The sequence below is a fragment of the Silurus aristotelis genome, assembly GCF_946808225.1.
Source record: "Silurus aristotelis genome assembly, chromosome: 23".
Classification (NCBI taxonomy): Eukaryota; Metazoa; Chordata; class Actinopteri; order Siluriformes; family Siluridae; genus Silurus; species Silurus aristotelis.
Window position 1 is genome coordinate 10,675,132 of NC_139596.1, and position 26,642 is coordinate 10,701,773.

Here is a 26,642-nt window from a genome sequence, read left to right on the forward strand (position 1 = left end):
GCAGTGCAGCCAAGAGAAACGCTATGAAATGAAGAGAATAAACTGGTGGGAATTAATACAATTTCATAGAACAAATATTAGAATTTAGGTTGTAAATGTAGGTCAGTGCTTCTGACAGTGTTTAGGTCAGCAGAGAAGGCTTTGCTGGCCCTGACCGCCCGCCACTGGTGCTACTACAACTACTGTACAAATCCACATTATGGCAAGAAACATTTAATTAAGTAAAGAGAAATTTTATTACTTTATAGAAATGAAAGTCAGTCAATATGAAAAATCTAAAGAACTTTAAATGTATCCCCAAGTGCAGTCTCAAAAACCATCAAACAATTTGACATCCCGGGAAAGAAGGACCAAGAGCTACCTCTGCTGCAAAAATTATCAGCCTCATAAACCGCCGATTTACATAAATGATTCTCAGTGGCGGACATAATTCAGCCTCCACTGTTCAGAGGAGACTGCATGAGTCTGGCCTTCATGGTGGAATTGTAGAAAATAAACCATTACTTTAAAAGAAGAGCAAGCAGAAAAGACTTGCTTAAGCACACTGAAGGTGTGGTTGCCAGTGTGAAGCATAGAGGAGGAGCTTTGCAGGTGACACTATTGGTGTCACAACTGAGGGCCAATATTGCTACCACAGCATCTTGCAGTTACATGCCATCCCATCTGGTTTGCATTTAGTGGGACCATTATTTGTTTTCCAAAAGGACAATGACCCCAAACACACCTCTAGGTTATATAAGAGCTATTTGTTTAAAAAGGAGCACGAGGGAGCATTTGATGCATTAGATGACCAGGACCCCACAATCATCCAATCAAAACCAGTTAAGATGGTTTGGGACAAGGTGGATTGGAAAGTAAAGAAAAAAGCAGCTAACAGGAACTAAACACCTCTGGGATAGTGATATGACAATGCAAACAAGAAAAGTTTCTCAAGTCTTCAAATATACAAAGTTAAATGTCTTTATTGATCAATTATTTGAAAAATAAATAAAACCACACCCTTCCAGGTCAATCTGAGCTGCTATACTACAGTATTTAATACTTGAGATTGCTTGTTATCTAGTAAAATGCTAGCTATTAAACTATTCCAAACTTTTCCATCATCATTATTCCAGCATCACCTACAACCCCAACACTCATACACTGCGGTTTACTCCAGACATCTGTAAAATGCTATGAAAGTATTTTCCAGTGGCTAGGAACTAAAAAAGAAATGTTCCTGCAGAACCTAATAATAAGGTTATAATAAGTGAGTAGCGCACACAAGCCTAATTCACATTTCTCATTATGACAACAGAGAATGTCAAGCACATGCCTACAGAAAAGAAAAGCTTTTTTTTTTTTTGCAGCACTTCTCTTTTTTCCTGCTCTGCCATTTAGATGTGCTGCAGGTACGGGTAAATAATTTATTGACAGAGCTGGAGGGGAAGCACTGCAGATGCAGAGCACTCACTGCAAAAACCCTATTACATATTAGCCTCTAACCATGTTTACTCCAATCACAGAGACTTAATTAGTGAACTTCTTTCTCATTATATGACTGCAAAAAAAATAAAAATAATAACAATTAAATACATTGCCTTTATTCTCCTTTAAATGTGGACTTATTAACAAGGTGGGTAAATGATGGTCTTATTAAGATACGTTTTTAGTCTTCTAAGGAGGATGAGAGTACGCTTTATTCGGATGGGTGGTCTTCATATAATATATAGACAAAAGTTTGTAAACACCTAAACATGTGTTGTTGTTTTTTTTTTAACATCCTATTGTTCCCATTTGCTCTTATAAGACCTCCACACTTCTGGAAAGATGTTCCTGCTTTAGATTGTGAATATAGTGATTTTATGCTCATTCATAGATGTTCTTCATGGGTGTTCGTAAAGTCAGGTAGTGAGGTAGGTAAGGTGGGGAGGCCTTGGCTGCACTCAGCATTCTAATTCATCCCAAAGATGTTCAATAGGGTTGAGGTCAGATTTCAATAACAGGCCGCTTAAGATCTTCCACTGAACCCATGTAAACCGTATTTTAATGGAGCTGGCTTTGTCCGCAGGGGCACTGTCATGCTCGGACAGGTTTGGGTCTCCTATTGCAAGCATAAGCAAAATATTAATGCCACCACTTTAAAAGACATCCATTTTATCTGTGTGGATGAGATGTAATGATTTTGTCATTGAAGTTCATCAAAATGTTAATGAGGAAAAACAAAGAAATGGCCACAAATTGTCTATAATGTAAAATATTCTGAATGAGGTATAACCAAAATCAGTGATGAGTAAACGTTTATTATATGCGATAAACAGATGGATAATACTCCAGACATGTGAAGCAAAAGCATGGGAAAATGTACTTCTCACAAATGATCTTAGAGACAAATCCAAAACAGTGATTGACTATAGATGTGAGATCTGAGGTCTTGTTTTCTTTGCTATAAAAACATCCATTGTGTATAAAAGTTAGAAATGAATCATGTTTCGTATGTGTTTATGAGCTTTGTGTGTGTGTGTGTGTGTGTGTGTGTGTGTGTGTGTGTGTGTGTGTGTTGGTTTTGTGTGTTATGTGGTGGGACAATTGTCGGAATATCCAGACGAGGTCTTCTGGTCCGTAATGCTGAGAAGAGGCCACCCAGAGTATGTGGTTTGGTTGCATTGGTTTTGAAAGCATGGAAAATCTGTCAGGGCCTGACTTCAGTGTTTTTTTTTTTTTGTTTGTTTTTTTTAACCACTGAAGCATTTCACGGCTGGGAAAGAAGCGAAACCTATATTGCAATCATGACGCTGATGTCAGTGGTGCTTATGTTTCGCTGAACATCTTCTTCAGTGGAAAAATCGTAGTGTACAAAGTTTTAGTCCTCTGTTTTTGAGTAAGAATTGAGGATTTCTGCTTCAACACAATACCAAATGAAATATAAAGGCTAAGATTTATATTCTCTCCAGTGATTGGAGGATAAGACTTACAGATAAACAACTATTTCCAATACTGAATCACTTCTTTGTTACACAAATAAGCTGTTTTACTAATCATTTTTTTTTTTGCAACATGATATGGATATGATAATTAGTTTTAGTAAGCGAATGGTGTAAATTTAAAATCAGGTTATTGCACCACTCAGCTTCTTTTTTTTTATTTTTATAGTAAAACATTTTTGAGCCAGCATTTTATTTATTTGAAATGTATGAATTTCATTAACATGGAGTCTAATTTGCATCTGTGTGTGTGTCTGTGTGTGTGTGTGTGTGTGTGTGTGTGTGTGTGTGTGTGTGTGTGTGTGTGTGTGTGTGTGTGTGTGTGTGTGTGTGTTTAGTTGCTCTCTTCATTCTTCCCACGCTAGCCCTGCACTTTGTTTCTGCTAAGTCGATGGAAACTATGTCTAGTGACAGGTATACGCTTGGTCTGTGTTCTGCCAATAAATCAATTAAGATAAAAGCACCGGTCAAATCGATAAATGGTAATTTAAATGCATTAAAGGAGGCACACTTTCCACTTATAATTCATCAGACTGAATGGATTTTTACATTTCATGTTACATGCTGTTAGGTGCATTGGCTATGCTTTCGCCCCTAGGTGTAAACGAATGGACGCTCCAGATTCGACCTTGACCAGAAAAAAAAATATATATATAAATGAACAAATGAACAGATGAATGAATGAAATCTAAGGTTATCATGCAGTATACCAGCTTCTCATTTATTTCTGTCATTACACCATTAATCAAACACATCTGTCATGCAGATGTAGCCTGTAATAATATAATAATACGTTTCTCATAGCTGAGCGCGGTAAAAGAAAAAAAAAGTCAAACCACACACTTTAATTTCTTTTAGCAGATGTCAACATACAAAATTGCTCTAAGAGTTCACCTTAAACTCATAGACTAAAGCTCTACTCCTATTTTAATTGGGACACATTTTTCTATGTGTGCTTCAACTAATAAGATATTGCATCTGTTACTAGTTAAAATGAAAAAGTTGGGGAATAATATTGCAGATTATTTTTTTGCAGGCTCAGTAAAAAAAAAAAAAAAAAAAGAAAAGGAAAAAAAAAACATATGCCTGTTCCAGAAGGTATATCATCAGGTATTTGGGTCCGTTTTTATCCTACTCAACCTGTTTTATATGAACAAAGGTTATCAGGTTGGTACCACGTAAATCCTATATTCTAGAACATGGCTAAAACAAAAACAAACAAAAAAAAACCATACTTTCACAAATGCCTTTAAACAAATCAGCTCTGCAGAGCACACCTGCCTGCTTCTCAGTAAGCTTTCCCCACATAATTATGATTTTTCAAGCATAGAAGCTCAAACGCTGTCACAGGGCTACCATGTAAGATGTATTGAACAATATTACATATAATAGTAGTATTATGATATACAAAATTAATTTTATGGTCAGAAAATGTTTTAGTTTGAAAAGATATAGTATATATCTGATATACAAGCCAAATTCTATTCATAATGTTCTAAACCTCATTGGCTGGTCAGTGCTCTACCCTTGTCTCCACATCGCCCTTCTTTTCCAATTGACACCTGTGGCTATAATCACATCTCTCATTTGAGCCCTGAGAGCAGTTTGAGATGCTAAAATAATGTCACATGGAGCCATTAAATACAGTGCAGCAGTGACTGACAGGACACTCCGAGCACTCCTGTGCTAAAGCTAAAGATGTTTTTTTTTTTAAGTTCTGCCTTGAGATGATACACAGCAGGTGTTGTTCAAACTGCCCCAGTTAGTTGACATTCACACTTTCGCTCCTGTGCCGGGAGAATTGCATCATGCTTTTATCATTTAAAGTCAGAAAACAAAAATGAATTAGTCCTCAACTGTAACTAATCCAGTAGAGCTAGCTTACTGTTGACTATTGTAATTCTTGATAACTTTTAAGCAATTTGTTACTGCAAAATTGTATTGCACATGTGCAGTAAATATGAATAAATGGATTGCAGTTCTTATTATAATGAAAATCTTTTACTATTAGTTTAACACAATGATTGATGACCTGCTACAATTATTATTATTATTTTTATTTAATTTTTTTTGCATTTATGAACTAGCAGCTAGTACCATATTTTTCAAGCTGCTACTTTTTTTCCACGTTTTGAACCCTTAAACAACGAAGCGGCTAATTTATGAATTTTTCCCGGGTTTTTTCCGGTTTCACAAACTTCAAGCCAAAAAACTGAACCCCATAACATTAGACCAATGAAATTTCCGAAAGGATATGAAAAAACGCATCTCACCTGTGAGATGTTTAGAGATAAATAGTTGTGAAAGGAAGGAGGAAGACAGTGAACAATGACTTTCTTGGTAGGCTACTGTTTAGATACAAGTCGTTGTAACGCTTTGAGTCTGGGTGAAGGGAGAGCTCGCTAACTCCAGTTGCAACAGAAATCATATTAGCACAGACAGGTTTTAAAAACTTGTGCTTTTTTATTTTTCTTGGCAACAGCGTTATGGGTTAGTCAAAGAAACTTAGAAATGAGCATCAGAAAATAATAAGCACATAATCCTCAGTCTTACACACACGCAGTAATACCGGGAGAATGCAGTGGCAGCTATTCCCAAAATACCACTATGCTCCTAAAGGAAGCGCAACATATTTCACCCGTTACACCGTGTGTAACGTATCTTTCGTTAAAGCCTGTGTAAAGTACATTAGTGTAGACACCTGCGGCTTATAGACAGGTGCATCTTATTTATGTTAAAAATTTCAATAATTGTAAAATTCATTGGGTGCGGCTTATATATGGGTGCGCTTTATAGTCTGGAAATTACGGTAGTAACAATTTCAAAAATTCAAAGTGTAATTAGGTATATTGAGGATTAAATCAATGATGCAACAATTGTACTTTTAATGTATAATGTAGCAGAAATTATAAAATGTAAAGAAATATGTTTGTCAGCCCTGGTGGTCTAGTGGTTAAGATGCAGCGCTCTCACCGCTGCGACCCGGGTTCGATTCCCGGTCAGGGAACCATCCCCAGCCACTCTCAGTGCCGGTCCCAAGCCCGGATAAATTGGGGAGGGTTGCGTTAGGAAGGGCATCCAGCGTAAAACATATGCCAAATCAAACGTGCGGAGGATCCGCTGTGGCGACCCCTAACGGGAAAAGCCGAAAGAAACTTTAAAGAAATATGTTTGTCTAATCATATGCTTGGCAAAGTAAAATCCTTAATAAACGTATTATTAAATATCGAGATAGTAGTGACAAATAGCACATTTCAATACAGGTAAAATTAAAAAAGAAAAAATGCCTATTGTTTTAAATGGAAGCTAAATCTTCAGCTTCTAAATAAAAATGTTTCTTAGATTCTTTAAGATAACATAAAACAGCAAAACACAAAACTTGCATAATCACAAACCTACTGCTTAAACCCACAATCTGCAAAGTGCTCATTAATATTTGCTATACTCCTGTACAAAATCCCTGTGTAAATTTAAAGCATCAAAACCGCCAGTCCTGCTGTTGCATTCTCTCACTAGACCTCTCCGGCTTCATTTTTTTCAGCTTTTTGCAATCACAGCAACAGCGCTAAGTGTAATAGTGTTGTGGGGGTTTTTTTTCGTTTTTTTTTTTCAGTACAGAGAAGAAAGCCTCATACATAAAATAGCTTTTAGTCAAGTCAGGTCAAGGATCAGAACATTGCTGTGTCGGAGGCCGTGCAAAAGGCAACCAGGAAAGCACGCTGGTCTTCAAACCCTCTGCTTCACACCCACCTACACACTCCCTCCCCTCTGGCGTGTTCGTCGTGACACTTCATTACAATAATTGGCCATTTTCTGTGCTCGCCTAGCCAATCAGTGGTAGAAATGCGACACCCTATTGCTCCTGTAAATACAGCATGGCTCCGGGTTTTGCACTAAAATACAACAGCTTGGACGTGAAAAAACTAAAAGCTATCGAAGTCCTTTAAACTGTAGATTCACTCTATGAGCACAAAACAAAAAACGAGGACATGTTAACTGTGCATTTGTCAAGTTCACAGTAGATGTTTAACTATGTAACTTGGTGTCAGTTTCAAGATGAATCGTATCATTCTGTGAAAATGGAGGGGGTCTCATTCAATGATAACACTGGTGAAAGAAAAAACTTTTTCATCTCTTTTTTTCTGGCCTTCTTGCCATGTGTCTCTTAGGACATTTCTCTTCCCAGTGCTATATTCTTATGTATATTAGCTTTATACATAAAAATGTGTTTGCATTTCATTATTATAAACTAAGCACCAAAGGTGTATTCGTCTTTTTCATTTTCTTTTTCTTCTTTTTTCTGTTCTGCTTCTTCTTCCATATGGCAGTCCAAAGAACATTTCACAATCTTTGTAATGAATTTGGCACAGTGACAGAGAATAGTGTCAGCTACCCACGCATGTAGGTGTACACACCTCAAATATTCTATCGCTACTAGCAGAGAAAAGTTTAACGTGTTAGGTCTGATAACTCACATCATTGCAGTGAATTGATCCCACTCCCCTCTGATTCTTTGGGTAAGGCCAAGGTTAAAGGTTTGAGTTCATGTAATCTATATTGGATTTGTTTACCATTTTCAATCATCCTTAAATTTGGATGACAGCATTAAGATGAACTGAAAAGATTGAGCAGACCAAAAGAATGTGACAGCAAAGATGGCAAACAAGAAATGAGGGCATATTTCATTAACAGCTATGCAGATTTTGAACTTTGTAGATGAGTAAATGATCCTGCCCTAAAGGGCCTCAAATAAGCTTTGTGTAAATCCCTGCTAGAGGGGTGTTATTATTCACAAATGATTAAAACTACTCATAACCACTCAATAAGCGATCATGATACTTCTGAATCTCGAATGCCTGGAAGGAGTAAAAAAAATGGTCATGGAACAAATTTGTGTTTTGCCAAATAGAAACTGAGGGTCTCACCAGCACTCAAGTACTGATATTAAACCTCTAATATGTAATATGCAGAAATATGGCATATTTAATTTGCAGCTTGTGAAGGCTTACTAAAAAAATAAGCTGGGCAATATTTAAACAGAAGCTTAATGTTTTTCTTTAAAATATATATATATCTTTTAAAGAGCAAGCATGTATGGTTCTTCCGGATTGGCTAAGAGATGGGGACACAAAGGTTCCCTTAATCACTGTTTGCTATAGTAGTAGTTGTAATAGTAGTAATAGTAGTAATAGTAGTAATAGTAGTGGTAGCAGCAGTAATATTGGTATTATAATTGTTGTCATTGTTGTTTTTGTTGTTATAATTTACTTCAGACAATCTTAAATATGAGCATGATTACAAGTCTTATCTTTAACCCCACTTTCAAGAAGAAAGCCCATTGAGTAGTTTCACTTTAGTATACAGTATGCCACACAATAACCTGACCCTAAACACACAGCTTTCCTGGCTGCTGTATCTTCTATTCCCTTTAGACCTGCCTGCCTGATACTTCTTACTCGAATAATGCTTAAAATAATGCTTGTAGATGTGAAATTGGATTAGAAGCGGATGGTTAGAGGGGCAAGCTGCGAAAATGTAAGCGCAGGAGCTTAAACCTTAGATTTAGACCCTGTACACCTGGGCCAAGAATGGGAAGGAAATGGGAAAAGGCTGATACTTAAACAGCTTAGGGGCAAAAGCAGGCAAACAGTAATATCAGTAAGTACGAGAAAAAAACAGCAGTGAGAAATACAGAAAAAGCCACATGGAATGGTGGATGGTTGAAGGGCTAAATAGTATGGTTTAATTAGTTTGCAATGTTGGGTCACTGGCAGGAATGAAGGAATGGTGCTAAGTTTAAAATGGCTTTAGTAAAAGAAATGGGACAAAGCTACCAAAAATGTCAATAAAGTCAGAGCAGCACCCTGAACCATATTCACTGCATGATGCATCATATCATAAACAGTACATCACCTGCACTGTGATAAAAAAAAACACAGATGATATTTTTATGTATAATATGTAATTGTATTGTTTTAATAGTGTTGAACAGTTAATAGAAAATAATGAATAAGCCTGTCTGAAATTTGGCTGAAATTTGACATTACAGTGATTAATAGTTTTATTGATTTACTTTTACTCAACTTACAACATTACTGAAACGATGCGCATAGCTGCTTTGACAAAATTGGTTATGAATGTCTTTAAATAATGATTGAAATATGATAATGTATTAGTGGCTTTATGTATTGAATTTTTCTCTCTCTCTCTCTCTCTCTCTCTCTCTCTCTCTCTCTCTCTCTCTCTCTCTCTCTCTCTCTCTCTCGCTCGCTCGCTCACTTACCCTACTAGCTTAAGATAACCCAGATGTCTAGGGACTGGCAGATTTAGAATGACATCATAACATCAAAAGCAGAGAAAATGGAAACAGCTACTCCAGTTTTATTCTAGCTTCATCTTGTTCCCCATGCTTGTGTTTGAACTTTAAATAACAGTGTTACTTTAGCTTTTGTATTCTGTGGATTTCCAGCTATATGTCAACCCCTGAACTTTGTTTGCTGCACCTTTATACATAGGCTTTGTAAATTGTGTATATAAGCTTTATGCCTGCCTCTACTTAAGATTTGTAAATATTTCATCAGCTTCTTTATACAAATACCTGCAGATGCCATAAGAACGTTTCACACTGTAAATTACACAAATGTGTGCCCTTAATAGCTGCCTGGAGTGTGTAGGGGTTAGTATCTTTTACTTTTGCGAATCATAGAAGCATAGGGCTTTGGAATCTGACGATGAATCCAAATCAGATCAAATAATTGAACTGCACTACTTGTTAATGCGCATGTAAGGCAAAGTATAAAATGTATATTTACATTCAAAACCTCTTTTCCTTTTAGCCAACACTCTCGATTCCCCCAGTTTTTCCATTTTGCCTTTATTTTTCCTTTTAATAGGTTTTTTCATTATTTCACAAATTTCATGAATGACACAGCTGCCACATTCAAAGCTGAGCTTGTTCCCGCTGATAAAATCCTATGAACTTGGCTTTCTCTATCCACATCAGCAGCTCTGCTGGTCTTCTCAGCTGTCATTCATTTATTGGAGAGCAATTATCACATTTCTTTTATCATTTAATTGCAGGAATTATGCAGACCCGTGATTTTATTTTTGACTTCAGACATTCAGTGATTGATTTTTTCCTCACAATGCTCCCAGTTTAGCCTTTAGAAAAAAGATCATTCAGCCATTGCAATGCTGCTTGCAGTAATTTCCAGTTTGGGGTTATCAAATGTACCATGTTGTGAATTTAGTCTCCAGAGTAAGAACAAATATTGACCATCCAAGTGCTCGTTCTCTCCGGAAATGTGCTAAGGTGGAACAACATGCGCATCATTTGCAACATCATGCTTGTTTTTAAAATTCATTTATAATGTATGCTCTAGCTACTTCCAGAGCAGTGCCCACAAGTGTCAGGTAACCAAAATGGGCAGATAATTTAAATCACAGGAGAGGATTACATCCAAAATAATCTACTGAAACAGTAAACCTGGTCTTCTTACACTTTCACAATATGGCTATGAAACAAGAGCCAGCAAGAAGACCCAATATCTTTAGTAGTTCCTGTCATTATAATGGACAATTCATCTCTCATTACAAGTAAATAGACTCAAATTCCCGAAACTGCTTCTATTCAATTACTGTATCCACTTTGCACTGTAAAATCAACAGAAAAACAGTCACAGACAAATAATTAGACCTCCTTTTTTTTAGACAGAACAAGAACAATACATCTACCAGTACAACATGGTAGACGATTGTGAAGTACAACATTCCAAAACATTGCAAATAATCAAATAGATTTCCTCAACTAGGATTATGGTGGGTGGTCTGAAAACACTGTGATTTTTAGTTATTCATAGAACTATTATTTATGCAATATATTCTGACTCGAAAATTCTTAACAAATCAATTGATTTAATTTGTATGATGAGCTTCAAAACTTAGGGTTAGGGGTGAGGTTACACTTCTCCTTATTAATATTGTGAGATGGCTAATAAAGGATTACATTAAATATCTAGACTTTAAGTGATAGAAATGTATCCGTGTAAGGTTTAATTATTTTGCACCAATATCATATTTTCATTGTATGTTTATTGTATTAAGGCTACTTGTAAAATCCAGCTGTGTTTATCTCATTCATCATTCTTGATTGAATCCAGTATTTTAATTTACTGAATAAGCAAATATCTCACAGCGATTATCACCATTTTTGTTCATTTAACTGGAACACTTTGGGATAGACACAAAAGTCTGAATTTAAATCTTCTCTGAAGCCCCTGACTCAGCTTCTGAACTTAGAGGCATCCTGTTTCTCAGGGGGTCATTGCTAGATGCAAGTACATGCTTCATTAGGATGAAAGATTGATGCTCATTGGTCTTGCCTGGATTTCATATGTTTCTGGAGATGCTTGGGAAAACACATATCAACATTTTATATGTTATTGACTCTTTATTTGTCCCACTTAGCCACACAGCCTTTCTATATGAAGATCGAAAACTTTTCAAAGCGGCAGAACCTCATAACACCTGAAACAACATTAAACATGGCTTTGTTCTTAACATGCCCATAAAAGTGATATTTTGTCAGAAAATGTATAAAACTACAGGAATATGCAGTATGTAATGTGGGTAAGATTTATTGTTTAACAGGTCAGCACCAGTTGGAATCACCAAGAGCTATAGTAGATGTTGGATAGAAAAAAGTGTTTTACACATTTGTTCATCTTGATATGTATTCATCTTTGAAATTTAAAAATATTGTTAAAAATAAATAAATAAAACTATAAGAATAACACTGAATGGTTTACATTTATTGCAGTTATTTGTTGTCGTTTCTATGCCTAGCTAGCTGTAAATCCTTTTTCAGTTAGCAGTTTATTTAATTTTGGTAAGAAATTGCGTTCACTGCTAATGTTGACCTGACTTTAGAGAAACTAAAAATTTAACAAAAGCTCAAACCGGTGCCCAAGATTTTAACTCAAAAGTCAGAGAGACAGAGAAAAAGGTCCATTCAGCTCTCTTATTACAGAGGAAAAAAAAAGATCGACTCTGAATTTTCCCATAAAATACATTCCATTCCCCTATTTTAAAACCCACAGTCGGCTTTGTATTACACCACAGATGAAACGTTGTGATACAGTACATTGCTTAACCCTAATAGTTTTCGTGTCACAAACATCACATACAGCCATTATTGGCCATGCTTGTTTTCCCAGTGGGAAAAAGCAGCACAAACCATATACAGCAATTTTAAATATTAAAATATATTACATATGGTTTCGTTAAGCTTTTTTAAAAAAAATTATTTATTCTTTTTACCACAAGATACACAAAAACATATGATTTATTATTATTTTTTTAAATTAGAAATAGATTGGTAAAATACACAATACAACGGAAATGCACAAATGTGCAACCTAAACAATTGCTCCATATTATGTTAGAATTATAAAGAGAAATGGAATAAAAAAAAGGGATACGGAGACAGACACATCATTTCCATCTGCTATTAACACACATGCAAACTCACTGAAAGACTCACATTTATTTACTCACATTCAAAGACAGCAAATTATTCAGTGTGATTTGATAAATAACAGTTTATTCAGATAATCCCCCTGGAAATACTTTACAAACTGCCAGAACAGCAATTGATAGTTTGTTAACTAGCTGTCAGGTAACTGTCACCACCCAGCTATCAACTAACCGAACAATGTGTGTGACATTTTGGAAAATAATCGTTGCATATTGCTGTGACTGAATTCTGGGGCCATAACAGCAACTCCAGTGCCAAAAACAGCCAACAATAGCATCAATATATTTCACCAAAATGACATTGAAAATGTATTTAATTATTTAATATTTTACCTTCGAGTTTTTGCAAGGGTGTTATAGGACACGCAGCAATTTAACACTGTGGTGGTCAGTGTCAGTGTGCCTAACAATGTAGCTAATCTTGCTACTTAGGTGTAATTTGCCACCAATGGGAATGGCAGTATTTGGTTTTGAATTTCAACTGGATATTTCATTAATAATTTGTAGTGAAAAATAATCTTGACATTGTTGGAGTTCAGCAATAAAAATGTTTCCATCTGTCTCTCCGTTCATTACTTCTTCAACAGCAGCGATTGCTTCAGTGGAAAATAAAATATAAAGCATATAACATATTCAATTGAATTAAAATTGTTTTATTATTATTATTGTTTGTTATCTTTTTGGGGGGATGCAGCAGTAGATATCAAACAAGCTGTTCTGACAGAGCCCGACAGCTGAACACAGGTGTTTAGCCTTATATCTACTGCTAGCCAATATGAAATAACAGGACATGATGACAAGAATTAGTGTTCACATTGTAGCAATTGCACCATATAACTACTAGCTTCTAGCTACTTCCTTCTAAGACTTTGAAAATGTCATAGTTGATTTCTCACAGATTGATATGGAAGCTTCTGACAGTATATCTAAAGTTTAGCATTATTTGAAATCATGAGCACCTTGTACTTTGACAAATTACAATTGCAAAGGAGCTTCTCTAACTTTTCTTTTCAGAATAAAGTGTTACCATAAGTTGGACTACATCGTTAAAAAAAACGAAAAAAAAAAAAAACCCCAGCAGACTTTAATCCACTGCTGCATTCCCCAGACCAGTGACCTAAATGTACTTGAGAGAAGATTGTTTCATGCTGTGTTGTGGCCACCAGACCACATCAATTCCATTTGCGTTTATTCATTCAGCAGATGCTTTTATCTGAAACAACACTGAGCTGAGCATATAAGGGTTAAAGTTGTGCTCAGTGGCCCAGACTTTGTAGCATGAACTCTCAACTTTTTCAATCAGTAGCTCAAAGCCTTAATCACTGCAAACCCAGTGCACAGTTACAGTTTATTCCTGTTCAAATAAGCAGCAAAGTTTTACTGCATGAATCAGAACTCACCAGTTGGCAAGGGTTTATGACACATTCAGTAGGTGTGTACTAGCAATTAATTAAAGAATAAAACTTTCTTTCGGCTTCTCCCATTAGGGGTCGCCACAGCGGATCACCCACATGTTTTTACACTGGATGCCCTTCCTAACGCAACCCTCCCCATTTATCCGGGCTTGGGACCGGCACTAAGAGTGACTGGGGTTGGTTTCCTGACTGGGGATCGAACCCGGGCCGCAGCGGTGAGAGCGCCGCATCCTAACGACTACACCACCAGGGAACAGCAATTTAATAAAAAATATTCATGCTTAAAATGATATTTTGATATAATAAATTAAATACATTTTAACTTAAATACACGTGTCTTACACATTTGCATTATTGAACTCTTCACACAAGTGCATGGTATAGAAAAATAAGATTGTATTCTATTGTGCATTTTATTAGACCATACCCATAATCACTCAAAATCAATGAAAAATGCTTAACATTTAAATTAAAAAAAACCTGTAAACCACAAATCAAACATTCCAAAAATGCATGTTGTTGGAACTTGTGGATATGTTTGTGACTCCCTAGAGGCATGCTTCTCTCAATTTCATATAATTTTCCCCAAATTATATCTTGTAGCTTAAATTGAATGCAACCGGAACCACACTATTTAGATTTCGGTACCAATATTATGACAAAACCCGGGAGAAATGTCGCTGACATTAAACAAAACACAGTAAATACAGATTTCATATTTTCTTCATGTTCCTGCAATATCTAAAAAACCCTGCATGTCATGTTGCAGCATCAACATCAGCAAGAAACTTAGATTCCCCGGATGCCAAAGTCCTAAACTTTGACTGCCATATACTAGACTTCTTAAACTTCCTGAACTCACAATCTTTGTCACTATCTTTCTAACCACATACACCTGGACACAATCACAGCCACGCAGTATATAAGATCTTATGCCAAGTCATGATCAATTTATATAAACTAATACACTTTATTTTGCAGTTTGATGATTGCTGTTCATCTGGCTCTTTTCACAGTTCATGGACCTTTTAATATCAAACCTCATTTTGTATTTGTTAGTCACAAAAATAAAAAAATAAAAGTATTGTGTGACTCTTTTCAGGACAGTGAAAGGGTTTTAAAGGTGCTATAGTCTGTTATATTTAGAACATGGCACCAGTTCTTAAGTAATTGTACTAATTGTCTGAGATAATAATTTTTTTTCTATTTATATTTTGTCTTTTAGTTCTGAATGCTTATAGTATTTGTATTTGAATAAGCTTGCTGTCAGGTATTTTTATATATTCTCTACATGCCACTATATATTCTAGGGCAAGAGTTCCACAGACTGGTTTAAGAAATACAAATAAATAAATTAAACTGTTAAAATAATAATAATGATTACTCTTCTCTGATGCATCTATACCTTTATTATTTATACCATATGTGCAGCTGGAACCAAATCAATTACATTTAAACATCTGTCTTTGTCCTTTGTGTCAAACAAGAATTGTGTGTGTGTGTGTGTGTGTTTGAGAGATAGTAATGCTGTCCATCTGCTAAATTATTTGTCACAAGATTTTTTAATAAAAGATCATTGCTCTTACTGTGCTGGCAGTGGATGCCGTTAAAACCGGTCACACACTTGCAGACATAACCGATGAACGTGTCGCCCCTGTAGGTCTCGCTGATTTCACACGTGCCTCCGTTGTGGCAGGGGTTCGGGTGGCAAGGTCCTGCAACACAAATATGAATGTTAAATACAAGCACTGGATTTTATTTGAATTTCATAGTGGTTTCAGCAATACTTTTTTATTGCAAACTTTCTCTAAATGGTTATATAGATTTTTTTGAAAGAATGCCTTTAGCATTTATAAAGACTTCGGGTCATTGCTTTGCTGTTTCGTTCTTTTATTTTTTATTTATTTTTTTTTTTTACAAAGAGTAAAAAAAGAGGCAGGTGAGTTAAAAGCAGTTGCTACTTAAATAATCAGAAAAAGAAAAAAACGTGAAAATTAAAAGATACATTATATGGACAACAGTTTGTGGACATGTGACCATATGATTCACTTGCTTTTTGAAAATCCCATTCCACATTTATTGCCTATTCGCTTTTATAATAACCACCACTCTTCTGAGAATATGTTCCATTAAAATGTGGAGCGTGCTTGTGGAGATTTATGTATAGATTCAGCCACAAGTGTGTTAGTAAAGCTATGTATTAATGAAGGGTAGGATGGCCTGGGGTGCATTCAGTATCACTCTGTGGTAACAGTTTGGGGAAAAACCATATATGTCTGGAAAACTAATGTCCCCATACTTTTAGTCTATATAATGTATGCACTGGTATGGATAAGACTATAAGCTGCAGTAACACAATCAGGTTATAAGATTCAGAAGAAGATGGATAAAGATGAGTATTAATGTATAGGTCATCAGAGGGGTAAAGATTATACCTGGGGAACACGACCATTTTGATCATACAGCGTTAATTTCCTCTAGTTCATACCTCTCTGAGATAAAAAAAAAAAACCCAACTTATCTCAGCATCTCTCTGAAGCACAGTTAATTTCCGAACAAGACTTTGCTGTCCATTTAAACACGCTTTTGAAAACGTTTACTGAGAATTAGCACTAAAGTGGGAGATCTCTTAAAGTTTCCCACTTACTTCACATACACACACACAAACCCCAGGTCAAGGCTCAACCAAATGTCTGATTAATCTTTAATGAGCATTTTTTTGCCTGCTGCTAATACTCTAAAGCCAATATGTGTATTCTGCAGCTCAAGAAAACACTAATAAAATGTGCCTAGAGAACTACAACAGTCCAGCACAATACCTTAGATCTAAGAGGGAAAAAAAAAATCTTTACTGTCAGTCATGACCAGTGTACCTGCACTGCAGGTCACAGTAGATCATAAAGACCACCTGAGACTCATAATTCATGGGCTATCAATACAACGCTGATGTTTTAAACATAAGGGGACCTGCAGTGAATTGCATGCTGTCAAATCCTGCTGGGCAAAAAAGCAGAATAATCTTTCACAAAACCACTACCTGGTCCTGCTATCGAGTCATTGATGGGCAGCAGACATTTAATTGATGTGTTCAGAAATAAAAACCTTGACCAAATTGTACTTTTTCTTTTTTGATGTTAGAGAACTTCATTCATTGACCAAAATAGGCCTTAAAACATATTGCATACAAATTGAAATGCAATTTCTAAAATTCATCTGATTCACAATCTTGTTTATATAATGTTCCCAATTTCAATCCGATGTTTAAAGTAATGCATTACCACACAATGTCCTATGGTAATTACATTTATCCTCCACCCAGCTATATAAAATATAAGCAGTGAAATGGATTGAAATTGCGAACAATGAATTTAATGTGCTGTGCTCGTCTCCTAGTTCAGAAGCCTGATTCTCAGGAATGCTTTCACAGCAAAATGAGCAAAAGCCAGAAGAGCACAGCGATGATGAGCAAATCCAGACCCTCAATATCTTTTTATTACTTGTGTGTGCACTGACCTTTCTGTCCAGTGCAAATACTAGAGCCCATCATGCCTATCACTTCGTTTCACTCAGACACTGATTGCTGTCTATGTTGTAGTGAAACTGTGATGGAACAATATCAGAGCAATTTCCTATCTGTTATCTTTAATCTGTTAAAGTCCAGCCAACAAAACGGTGGGCTGCAGTACACTGTGCTCAACATCTATTATTGCTAATAAAAAGCATTAGAGTGAAGAACTGGTCTATTTTGTTTGTCAAACTCAGAATAGATAAGGGTTAAAGGGACATTATACTTGGCAATCGTGCTGGAGTTTCCTAGACCATGGGGTTTTAAGAATATTTAAAAAAAAATTTGAATGAAAAATAATTATAGTTGACTGAAGAAAAAAGTCATAACAATACAAAACAATGTGCGGTTGTGTAAAATGCTGTAGGGATTTCCTATTGTAAATCTGATACAGGTTCATTTTATTTATTAAATCCTACCACAATTGTCTGACCTGGAGAAATGAATCAACTAAAACATAAGGAACTCTAAAGCAGAAACGGGGCTCCAAAGTGGCTAAAGTGGTCCACTCTGGAATTGTCTGAAAGCTAGTGAAGAGCTTTTTTAAATAATTATATGTTAGTTGTGTGACTATATAAAGTATGTGTGTTAATAGATGGATTCAAGAGCTTTCGAGTTACTAAACTTCTAAAGTTCAACTTTAAATGTTAGCATGTGTTAATGTTATTAGTATCTCTATAGTTAAACTTTATTGAATGCAAGGTATTAAAACAATGCATTACATGCATAGTTAATACAATGCTGTGTTCAACTATATGAACTCCACAAATACATTTTACAATGTGTTTCATATAACACAACAAAAGCTTCTCTCAAATGTATTGATTTGTATGCATTTATCAAAAATATACAGTATATACCGAAGATACAGTACTTATGCATTACCTATTTTGTATAACAGAACAAATAAATAGTCTACAATTTATTAACAAAATTAGTGTGCCATATATAGTTATGCACATGTATCCCCTCTATTTCAAATTGGAGCTAAAAATTCATTGTTAAATGAGTTCTTTGGTAAATGGCTTTGTTTTTGATGAATCGCATAAAGAGAACATACGAATGACACTATGCAGAAGTGCTTGAATGACTTAAAAAGCATCCAATACTTTTAGGAAATTCAATTAGCTTAACAATAACTTAGCAAACTATACATGAAGACCAGTGAAGAGATTAGCAAGAACCCTTTACTTATTTTTACTGAAGGAGAAACCCTAACAATGTATGAGGACACAATGACATTCTCAATCAGTCCAAGAAAGTGACATATTTCAACATTAAAAAGTCCCAAGAAGCAAAAGCCTCCTTTGAGAAAAGCCTGTCACATAATTTCTACTTCTTTCGATTAAACTCCAATCTTTTTTCTTAACCAAGCAATGATGGCAAAGGGAATAATGTGTTGGAAGACACACATCCAAACACAGCCAAAAAAACACCTGCAATCCCTGATTAACACTGTAGAGCAAAAGCCCCACCCCTTCCATAAATATCAAGAGTCCATAAAAGATTTTGACTAGATATAAATCATTTAACATTACTGATACCCACTTTTCTGTCACCAGTATGAATACACTGATATTACCACCACAAGTGTGTTAATGCAGTCAACATACAGTATAAGTTGAAGTGTTTCTATCTGATAAAAAGCATAGCCGGCCCTTGGTCGGCCCTACCAGAATCTGAGGGCTTTGGCTCAGTAGTCTCATCCCTAACAAGATTTGAGGTTAATTAACAGAACGGAACGTGTATACTAGTGTTGGCTGCATTCCATTACTACATCTGTGCACCACTCTGGAGAAGATAGAGCTAGCACTTCCCCTGAATTCTGACATGACAGTGTATAACGCCACAAAGACACCCTGACAGGCTCCCTAATGAAGAATTCATGCCACTGCTAATCTCAGCAAAGACACACCAAACTAAAGGCAAGACAAAGAGATGGATAAAGACAGACAACAAAAAAGCAGTAAGTCACACTGCATATTTTCATTGTGCCCTCCGTCGAGACATCGCATGGCATCACAGCTGATGAAGCAGAGCTTTGTGTTTAGTTCCAGTTGCCTTTTGTACTATAACAGAACAAAGCGTGTCAGTCGTTGTGTGATTGATGTCGGCCAGCATAGGCAGCACCGCAACGTGTCACAAAAAGAGCCTTATCAACCAGCCAGAGCCAAGCTACTATGCCACTCTGTGAAACCTGAGCTTTGGTTAAACACAACCAAGTGTCCTCGGTCCTCTTTAGCAATCAATCACAAAAACAGAAGCCCTTATCTACACGTCAGCTTTCCATCTACCTTTAAAATCCCATTAGAGCTTCCATTTCATTGCTTATAGGCTCTGCTTACAAAGATCAGTCAGCATGCTATTTGGACAGCATTAGTTTATGTCAGAGTCTTATAACATGGATAAAAGAATTAACCATGCCTGCTAAAAAGAGATTCTGCCAATTTTGTGCTTCCTGAAGATGATATAGTGTTGGTTAAAATCAGTATTTTGACACTTTAAGTTTTGCTTTTCCAAACTCATTGAAGCACAGCAATCATCATTTTATGCCAGTGTGAAACCTTTCTCTGGGTTCATTATTCTGTAATGCTGTTGGAAATCTGGCATGTTTACGGCATAAAAACAGTGACAGAATGAAACTTCTTGACAGATCCCCTGAAAGGTTGAAAGATTCTTAGTTTGAAGAGAAGGTCCATGTAGAATCTAGTTATTTAAATGGCAATTAAAAGGACATTTTTATCATCAAATAGCACCATGCAAAATGTTAGTTCTGTAACCAATAATATATTAATTAATTGTTAATGGCTAATTGTATTGAAGGGTGTTTAGTGTGGGGATTTTGGGGTTACTGATTTTCTGTAAGCTCTTAAAGAGTGTGTGTGTGTGTGTGTGTGTGTGTGTGTGTGTGTGTGTGTGTGTGTGTGTGTGTGTGTGTGTGTGTATATATATATATATATATATATATATATATATATATATATATATATATATATATATATATATATATATATATATGCATACTCAGCAATAAAACTTAAAAACTTACATTTTTTTTGTGGTTGGCTGCAGCTTCTGTAAACCTTGGTAGTGTCCCTGTAGTATAACTAGTTGAATTTCTTTGTAAAATATGGGGAAATTCCTAATGTATGTGGAATGACCAAGGTTGCCAGATCTGTGCCAGAAGCTGATCTGATCAATATTATTAAAAAGACATAGTTTCCCCAAATATTCTACAATGGTTTTGTATTATTACAAACCACTTTGCATGGCACTACAATTGCACATTTAGTCTTTACACTCGTTTCGTATATTGCATGCAAGTTTGTTTTGTGCAGAATGCAAATAAAACAGCAATCAGCTAACATCTGGCCATGTGTCTCTAGAGAATAACAAAGAAAACAAAAAACCTGCAAAGTGGCAAGGAATACGGTAGAGTAGTAATTAGTGTAACCTTGAGTGACCTCCATAGTGATGTTCAGCAGGGCTAAGGAAGCTTAGCCAGCTTCGGCACAGCTCAGAGAGTAGCAGCGTGACGGGCAGGAGCTTTGGACTAAGGGGTCAGCTCAAACCCAAATCAAAATGAATGGAGCTCAAAATGCTGTACTTACAGTGCAGAACAAATGGCAAGGTCACATTCAGATACAGGAAAGAGAACCATTCCAATGAGTATATATAAGGCTCTTCATAGCCATGATTATTCATGCAATAATATGAATTGCAAATATTCGTTATTAAAGAATGTGCTGTTTAAACCTCAAGCAAATACATCTAGGGGGTATTAGAAAACATTAATTCAAACTGAAATCTAGTAAAAAAAAAAAAAAAAGAGAGTGATAAATAAATACATTTACTGAAACAGGACATGCAGTATATTAGGGTTTGGGTTCACAGATGCACAAATTACTAACATTAAAACATAAGTGGCAAAATTGTGGTTGCTGGGATATTAGATAAATTAATTAATATTAGTATGTCCTAGTCATATTAGTTAAAAGATAGGCATTTTTTTTCCTTTGGATGTGCCGTTACTATTACATTTGCTTTCCTAAAGGCTAATTTTAAGTGCCTCTTTATTTTCTTGACAGGTTGTGAATCCTCATACTGTATGGCTCTGGTGTTGGTGAATACATTTTCAGCTTATTTTTAAACGCAGCATAAATACAGTTACATTTTGGTTTGTCTTGTTTTGTTTTATTATGTGCTCATTCAATAACCCTGAGGGGGATGCAAAATTTTGCCCTTAACTGTCTAAATGGTGTGCGTGAAGCATTTCAAACTGAGATGGCAGTTACGAAGCCGCATAAGTAACTGTGTGTTGGGGTTTTTTTACAGCTCTTTTATGGAGTTTTCTTGTTTAGAAGCATTTGAGACAGGGATTTGTCTTCTAGATTAGTACCTGTTTAAAACCAGAAAGGGAAAAAACCTAGGATAGCAAATGCTAAATGAAGTAGGAAATGTAGTTTCTTTCTTTGTTTGTTCGTTTGCTGTCAAGTCTAATATGCTGTAACATAAAAGCAATAGGCAATAAAAAAAATAAAAAAAATCAACAGGGGACTAAGAAAGAACATGTTAATCATTTAAATAATCTCATAAATCTAACATTTTGCCAGTATATTGCATCATAAATATTCCTTATTGAAATTATCATATTAATCGCTGCAAAGTGACTTTCAGCCACGTTATTTGGCAGTTAATCATAAGATATTATGCAGTGACAGTTAATTTTGTGAAATACCAAATCAAGTCATGTGCAATATAACTATATATTTTTTCAATGATTTCTTAGCAATGTTTATTTTCTCAAAGTGGATTTTGATCCCACTATAACAATATAACCACAATTACCATGATACTAATAATACCATATAGAAGCACTCTGATTTACAGACATTTACAGTTATGAAACAAGGTATACACAACTATTTTTCCCTCTAATTCTTTTTTGTTTTTTTTGAGGTCATGCTGTTCCTATTCTGTCAAGCTGACTTTTCATTTTAATGCATCAGCAACATTAGAATTGAGAATTTTTAAAAGGGGCACTTTATAGCTTCACTACCGTACAGTTTCATGGAGGTTTCACACAGGTTGGTGGCCCATTAATAGGAAATTGTGTCGTGCTCAGTAAAAGGTTACATGGCACGCTCATGGCCTGATTATGTCTCCATTCTTTTATAGTGGACTGCTGTACTAGGCTCTTTAGATTGTGCCACTAACAGTTCACTAGTCCCTGGCCTCTAAACCCAATTCTGACTGCATCTGAAATGGCACAAGCTTTCATGCCCAAGTGGCTCTGTTCAGGTTAAGCATTTTGTTTCTCTCATGGTGGCTCTAGTCATCCATGACAAAACAGATGAGATTCAGTGACATTTGACTACAGCAAACAGGAGGCATCCGTGACTCACAAAGCATAAACCCTGTGAAAGGAGGTAAATCGGTGGTGACCCATACATACGCAGTGGCAGAAATGTCTCTTAAGGGATGGAAGAGAAAGTTCAAGCTTACCTTGGGAAGTCTCTCTTTCATATGCAAGGATCTCCAAGAAGTAAAAGGTTAGACATATTTGCCTAGACTTTGAGAGAGGAAATTACAACAGGCTTGGCTGAACTGGGGTTTCGACCTAATCTCATGAATAATGTGTTTGGATTTAAAAGATCATGTGACTGGAATCCTGAAAAGAAAAGAGGAAAATAAAATAGAAATAAAATAAAATAGAATAAAATATAAAAAAAGGGGGTGTGTAATGCCATGCCAACCTCCTATATCTTTATATCACTGGTGTTCCAAATAGACATATATTTAGATTTAATGTTGAATTGGGCATGGTCAAGACCTAGAGAAAATCGTCTGAACCTCATTAGTTCCTCAGCTACAGTACATCACTGAAGTTTATAATAGATGTAAATCAAGTACTTTATGAATTTTTCTTGCAAGATTTCTCTGTAATGTGGCTGAGTAAGCAAGCATCTTATAAGTCAATATCATTTCTAATTTTGTATTGTTGACTTGCCTTTTGCTAAAGAAAATAATCTGAACGCTGCTAGGCCTGCTATCAAAATCTACTAGAAAGCTGGGACATGCTTCCAGTGCTGTTTGCCTGGGTCCTTTAAGCAACAAATACAATACAGCTATCATTTTCCAGTAAGATTTAAATTTAATTGATACGTAAGTGGTATGTTCATCTAAATCAAGTTCTTATAGTTGTTACTTTAATCCGTTTTTGCTCATATGATCATATGCAGCCTTATGGGCTGATCTGAGTTGGGTATATAGAGCAGCTTGATAAATAAATTCATATTTATTTTGTGTATTTTGAGCGAGTCTGAGATCCAGAGTCTATCTAGCCTCCAGTCCTGACTGATCCATGCTGATGTTTGACTTCAGCTTGGAGCCTCCTTCAGCAAATAATCACTCACTGCTTGGAACTACATGGAAAGCATAAAGATTGCTATGGAATTTTCCACACAGATACTTGTACACTATAGATGGCTATGGACAGATTCACTCAGAGAGCCTAAAGTCTAAACTTACCCCAAGCAGGACATGCTAAAGTCTGAATCATTATTATTATTCAGTAGATCACTTTGCTTAGATACTATATTAATCCTTAAGTGACCATCAGCATAAGAAAATAGTGCTCTTATTCATGCCTGTAGTGGTTAAGTACAAATTATTTGTTTATTCCAAGTAATGTATTTATGTCCAGATACAATGTTAGTATTAACATTAACAATTAACTCTAAATGTAACCCTGAAACTGTTCATATGTGTAAGAATAGTGAGATTTAACAACATTATGGTTCTAATAACACTGTTTTAACCATAATGTCACACTTGCATGTTGTGTAAAATCATGTATCACAGCAAAGGCACAATGGGGTGCAAAAAAATAAAACTAGTTCTACAGTTTCCCAACCTCTTTGATTAACTTACTTTTTTTGGAAAGTTTTATGCACTCAAAGATTATGGTTGCTAATTTTCTTTGTTGTTGTTTCATCTTTCCCCTAGGAGACCTCCAGTAAAAGCATTGTTCAGCAGTGCAGAACTGTTGCTAACAGTCGAAATTTTGATTCAAGAACCAGCTGTTTTATATGCCCTACACAAATGGGAATGTCTAAAGATATAATTGTTTCCTTCCTTATTAAAGGGATGGACAAAACAGTAACACCATCCTCCATTGGTATGCAGTGTACAAGCATAAAAGGGGTCAAATGGCAAACTCAGTACTCAGTGGTCCCCTCTAAGAGCACTTGTGGTTTTGTTTTGCTGCGAGTGCACTGACCCAGCGAGAGCTCATGGTCATGTAGGTTCAAACATTACCAGGCATTAAACTTGTAAATTTGTAGTGTTGCAAACAAATGCTGCCACAGCAGTCTCATGGGTAAATGCTAATTGCACCTTCGACTCTTAAATGTGTCAACACTTCTGCAAAGTTTACACAAATACACTACTAAACCAGTGATTAAGCAGTGAAGAGCTGCGAGCATAAGGGCAGCACCTGTTCAACACCCATGCTGCACTTTCATTTTGCACACGCACTCACACACACTGCTAAGTGGATGTGAAAATTAAACATGGCTAACAAAAAAGAAGTCCTAGCAAAGGGCAAAGAAGGGCATAATCAGCAAGTTGCTAGTTGAGAAACGAGTCCTTCTACCACATGCAGGAAATAGTTCTACCGAATGATCACACTTTTTTGAATAAATTGTACAACACTACTCATTTGTAACCTTTTTACAGGTCACATTGTCATTTCTAATACATTCTCATACATTTCTAGTTATGAGGCCACATTTTTAAAACACACAGCGACGTCAGCCATAAATGCAATTAATTATAACATGACATACAGTTTCAAAATCCATTCTGCTAGTGATCCATCCATTTATCCATTTTCCTTTACAACGTATCCCTCGTAGGCTTGACAATGATTAAAAAATCCTATCCCACGAGACAGGACGGAAGCACGCACACTTTGGAAAATGCAGAGATGCCAATGAGCCTACAACACGTGTCTTTGGACCGGTAGTATGCAGAGTACCTTTCTGAGAGTGCTCTTGGGTTAAGATTGTTCTGAGACACAACTTTGCCACATACTAAACGTTGTATTGAAGAATGTAAAGAAAATCAAAGTGGATGTGAGAAAAGCGTGTGGAAACAGAGCTTACATCTGGTTATCCCAAAAATCTGACTGGTGTAATACAGCAGAAATGGAAGAGTTAATAAAGAGTTAATCAAACAGCTCCAAATATGTAACACACACAAAAAATCTATTATATACACATTCCGATTCATTTACGTTTGCAGTACCATTACAGCATGTGAACTCTATATTTAGAACGAATTTGAACTTTTAATATAATTGTATATATATGTGCTCTTATCACTGATGCTATGGCTGGAATTTTACAAGCTGTGAGGGTTATCATTTAGAAGATTATTCTTTATTAAGATTGAACAGTCTGTTATTTAATGATGACAGAAATTAGGCTAGCTTTCAAGTTGCAAAAAAATATGCTGGTACATTTAAAGTCTCTTCTCATATTGTGCTGGGAATTTAGTGAAAAAGGTGGAATTCTTTATAAACATCGATGCATGCTAATGTGATCACATCCATATACTTTAAAATCTTTGTGTTCGCAACCTGAACACATCCTGACAAAACCTGAAACAACCTGAAAAAGAAACATATGGGGATAAAGGAAAAAAAAGGAAGATTGCTAGATGATAATGAGATAATGAGATGGCTGTTTGTCGAAAATCTAACCGATACATTTCACATAATAAGAATGTAAAAGGTTTGTTAGCAGCTCTTATGGCAGATTGAATAAAGTGGTTTAATTAGTCATGGGTTACAGCATGCCTAATGAAATGAGAAAAGCTCACGTATAAAAATCAATCATAGCAACATCTTGCCATCCCATTCAGGTCAGTGTCTACACAAGATTCATATTTACACATACACATGATTTCTGATTTAAATACAAATTCTGATCTTAAGAATGATTAATTATTTTTTTATAAAAAAATAAAATATATATAATATTCTTATTCAACTTATTCAACTCATAAAAAGAAACATTCTAAACCAAAAAACAAAACTAAATGCTGTTCATAACTTCATGATAAGGTCCCAAAACCCACTAGCAGCACATACTCACTAAC

At 35.7% G+C, this 26,642-nt stretch overlaps 1 protein-coding gene across 3 annotated transcripts in view; it reads right to left on the bottom strand.

Annotated features, from left to right (window-relative positions):
- edil3a (EGF-like repeats and discoidin I-like domains 3a) overlaps positions 1-26,642 on the bottom strand; it is a 199,865-nt gene that overhangs the window by 109,825 nt on the left and 63,398 nt on the right. For all 3 annotated transcript variants that reach the window (XR_014531114.1, XM_083527100.1, XM_083527101.1), the window contains exon 3: positions 15,499-15,627. Coding sequence is in view for 2 of the 3 variants with exons in the window: in XM_083527100.1 (XP_083383226.1) it covers positions 15,499-15,627 (129 nt within the window). In the remaining variant the exon portion in view is untranslated. The remainder of the gene's footprint in view (positions 1-15,498; positions 15,628-26,642) is intronic.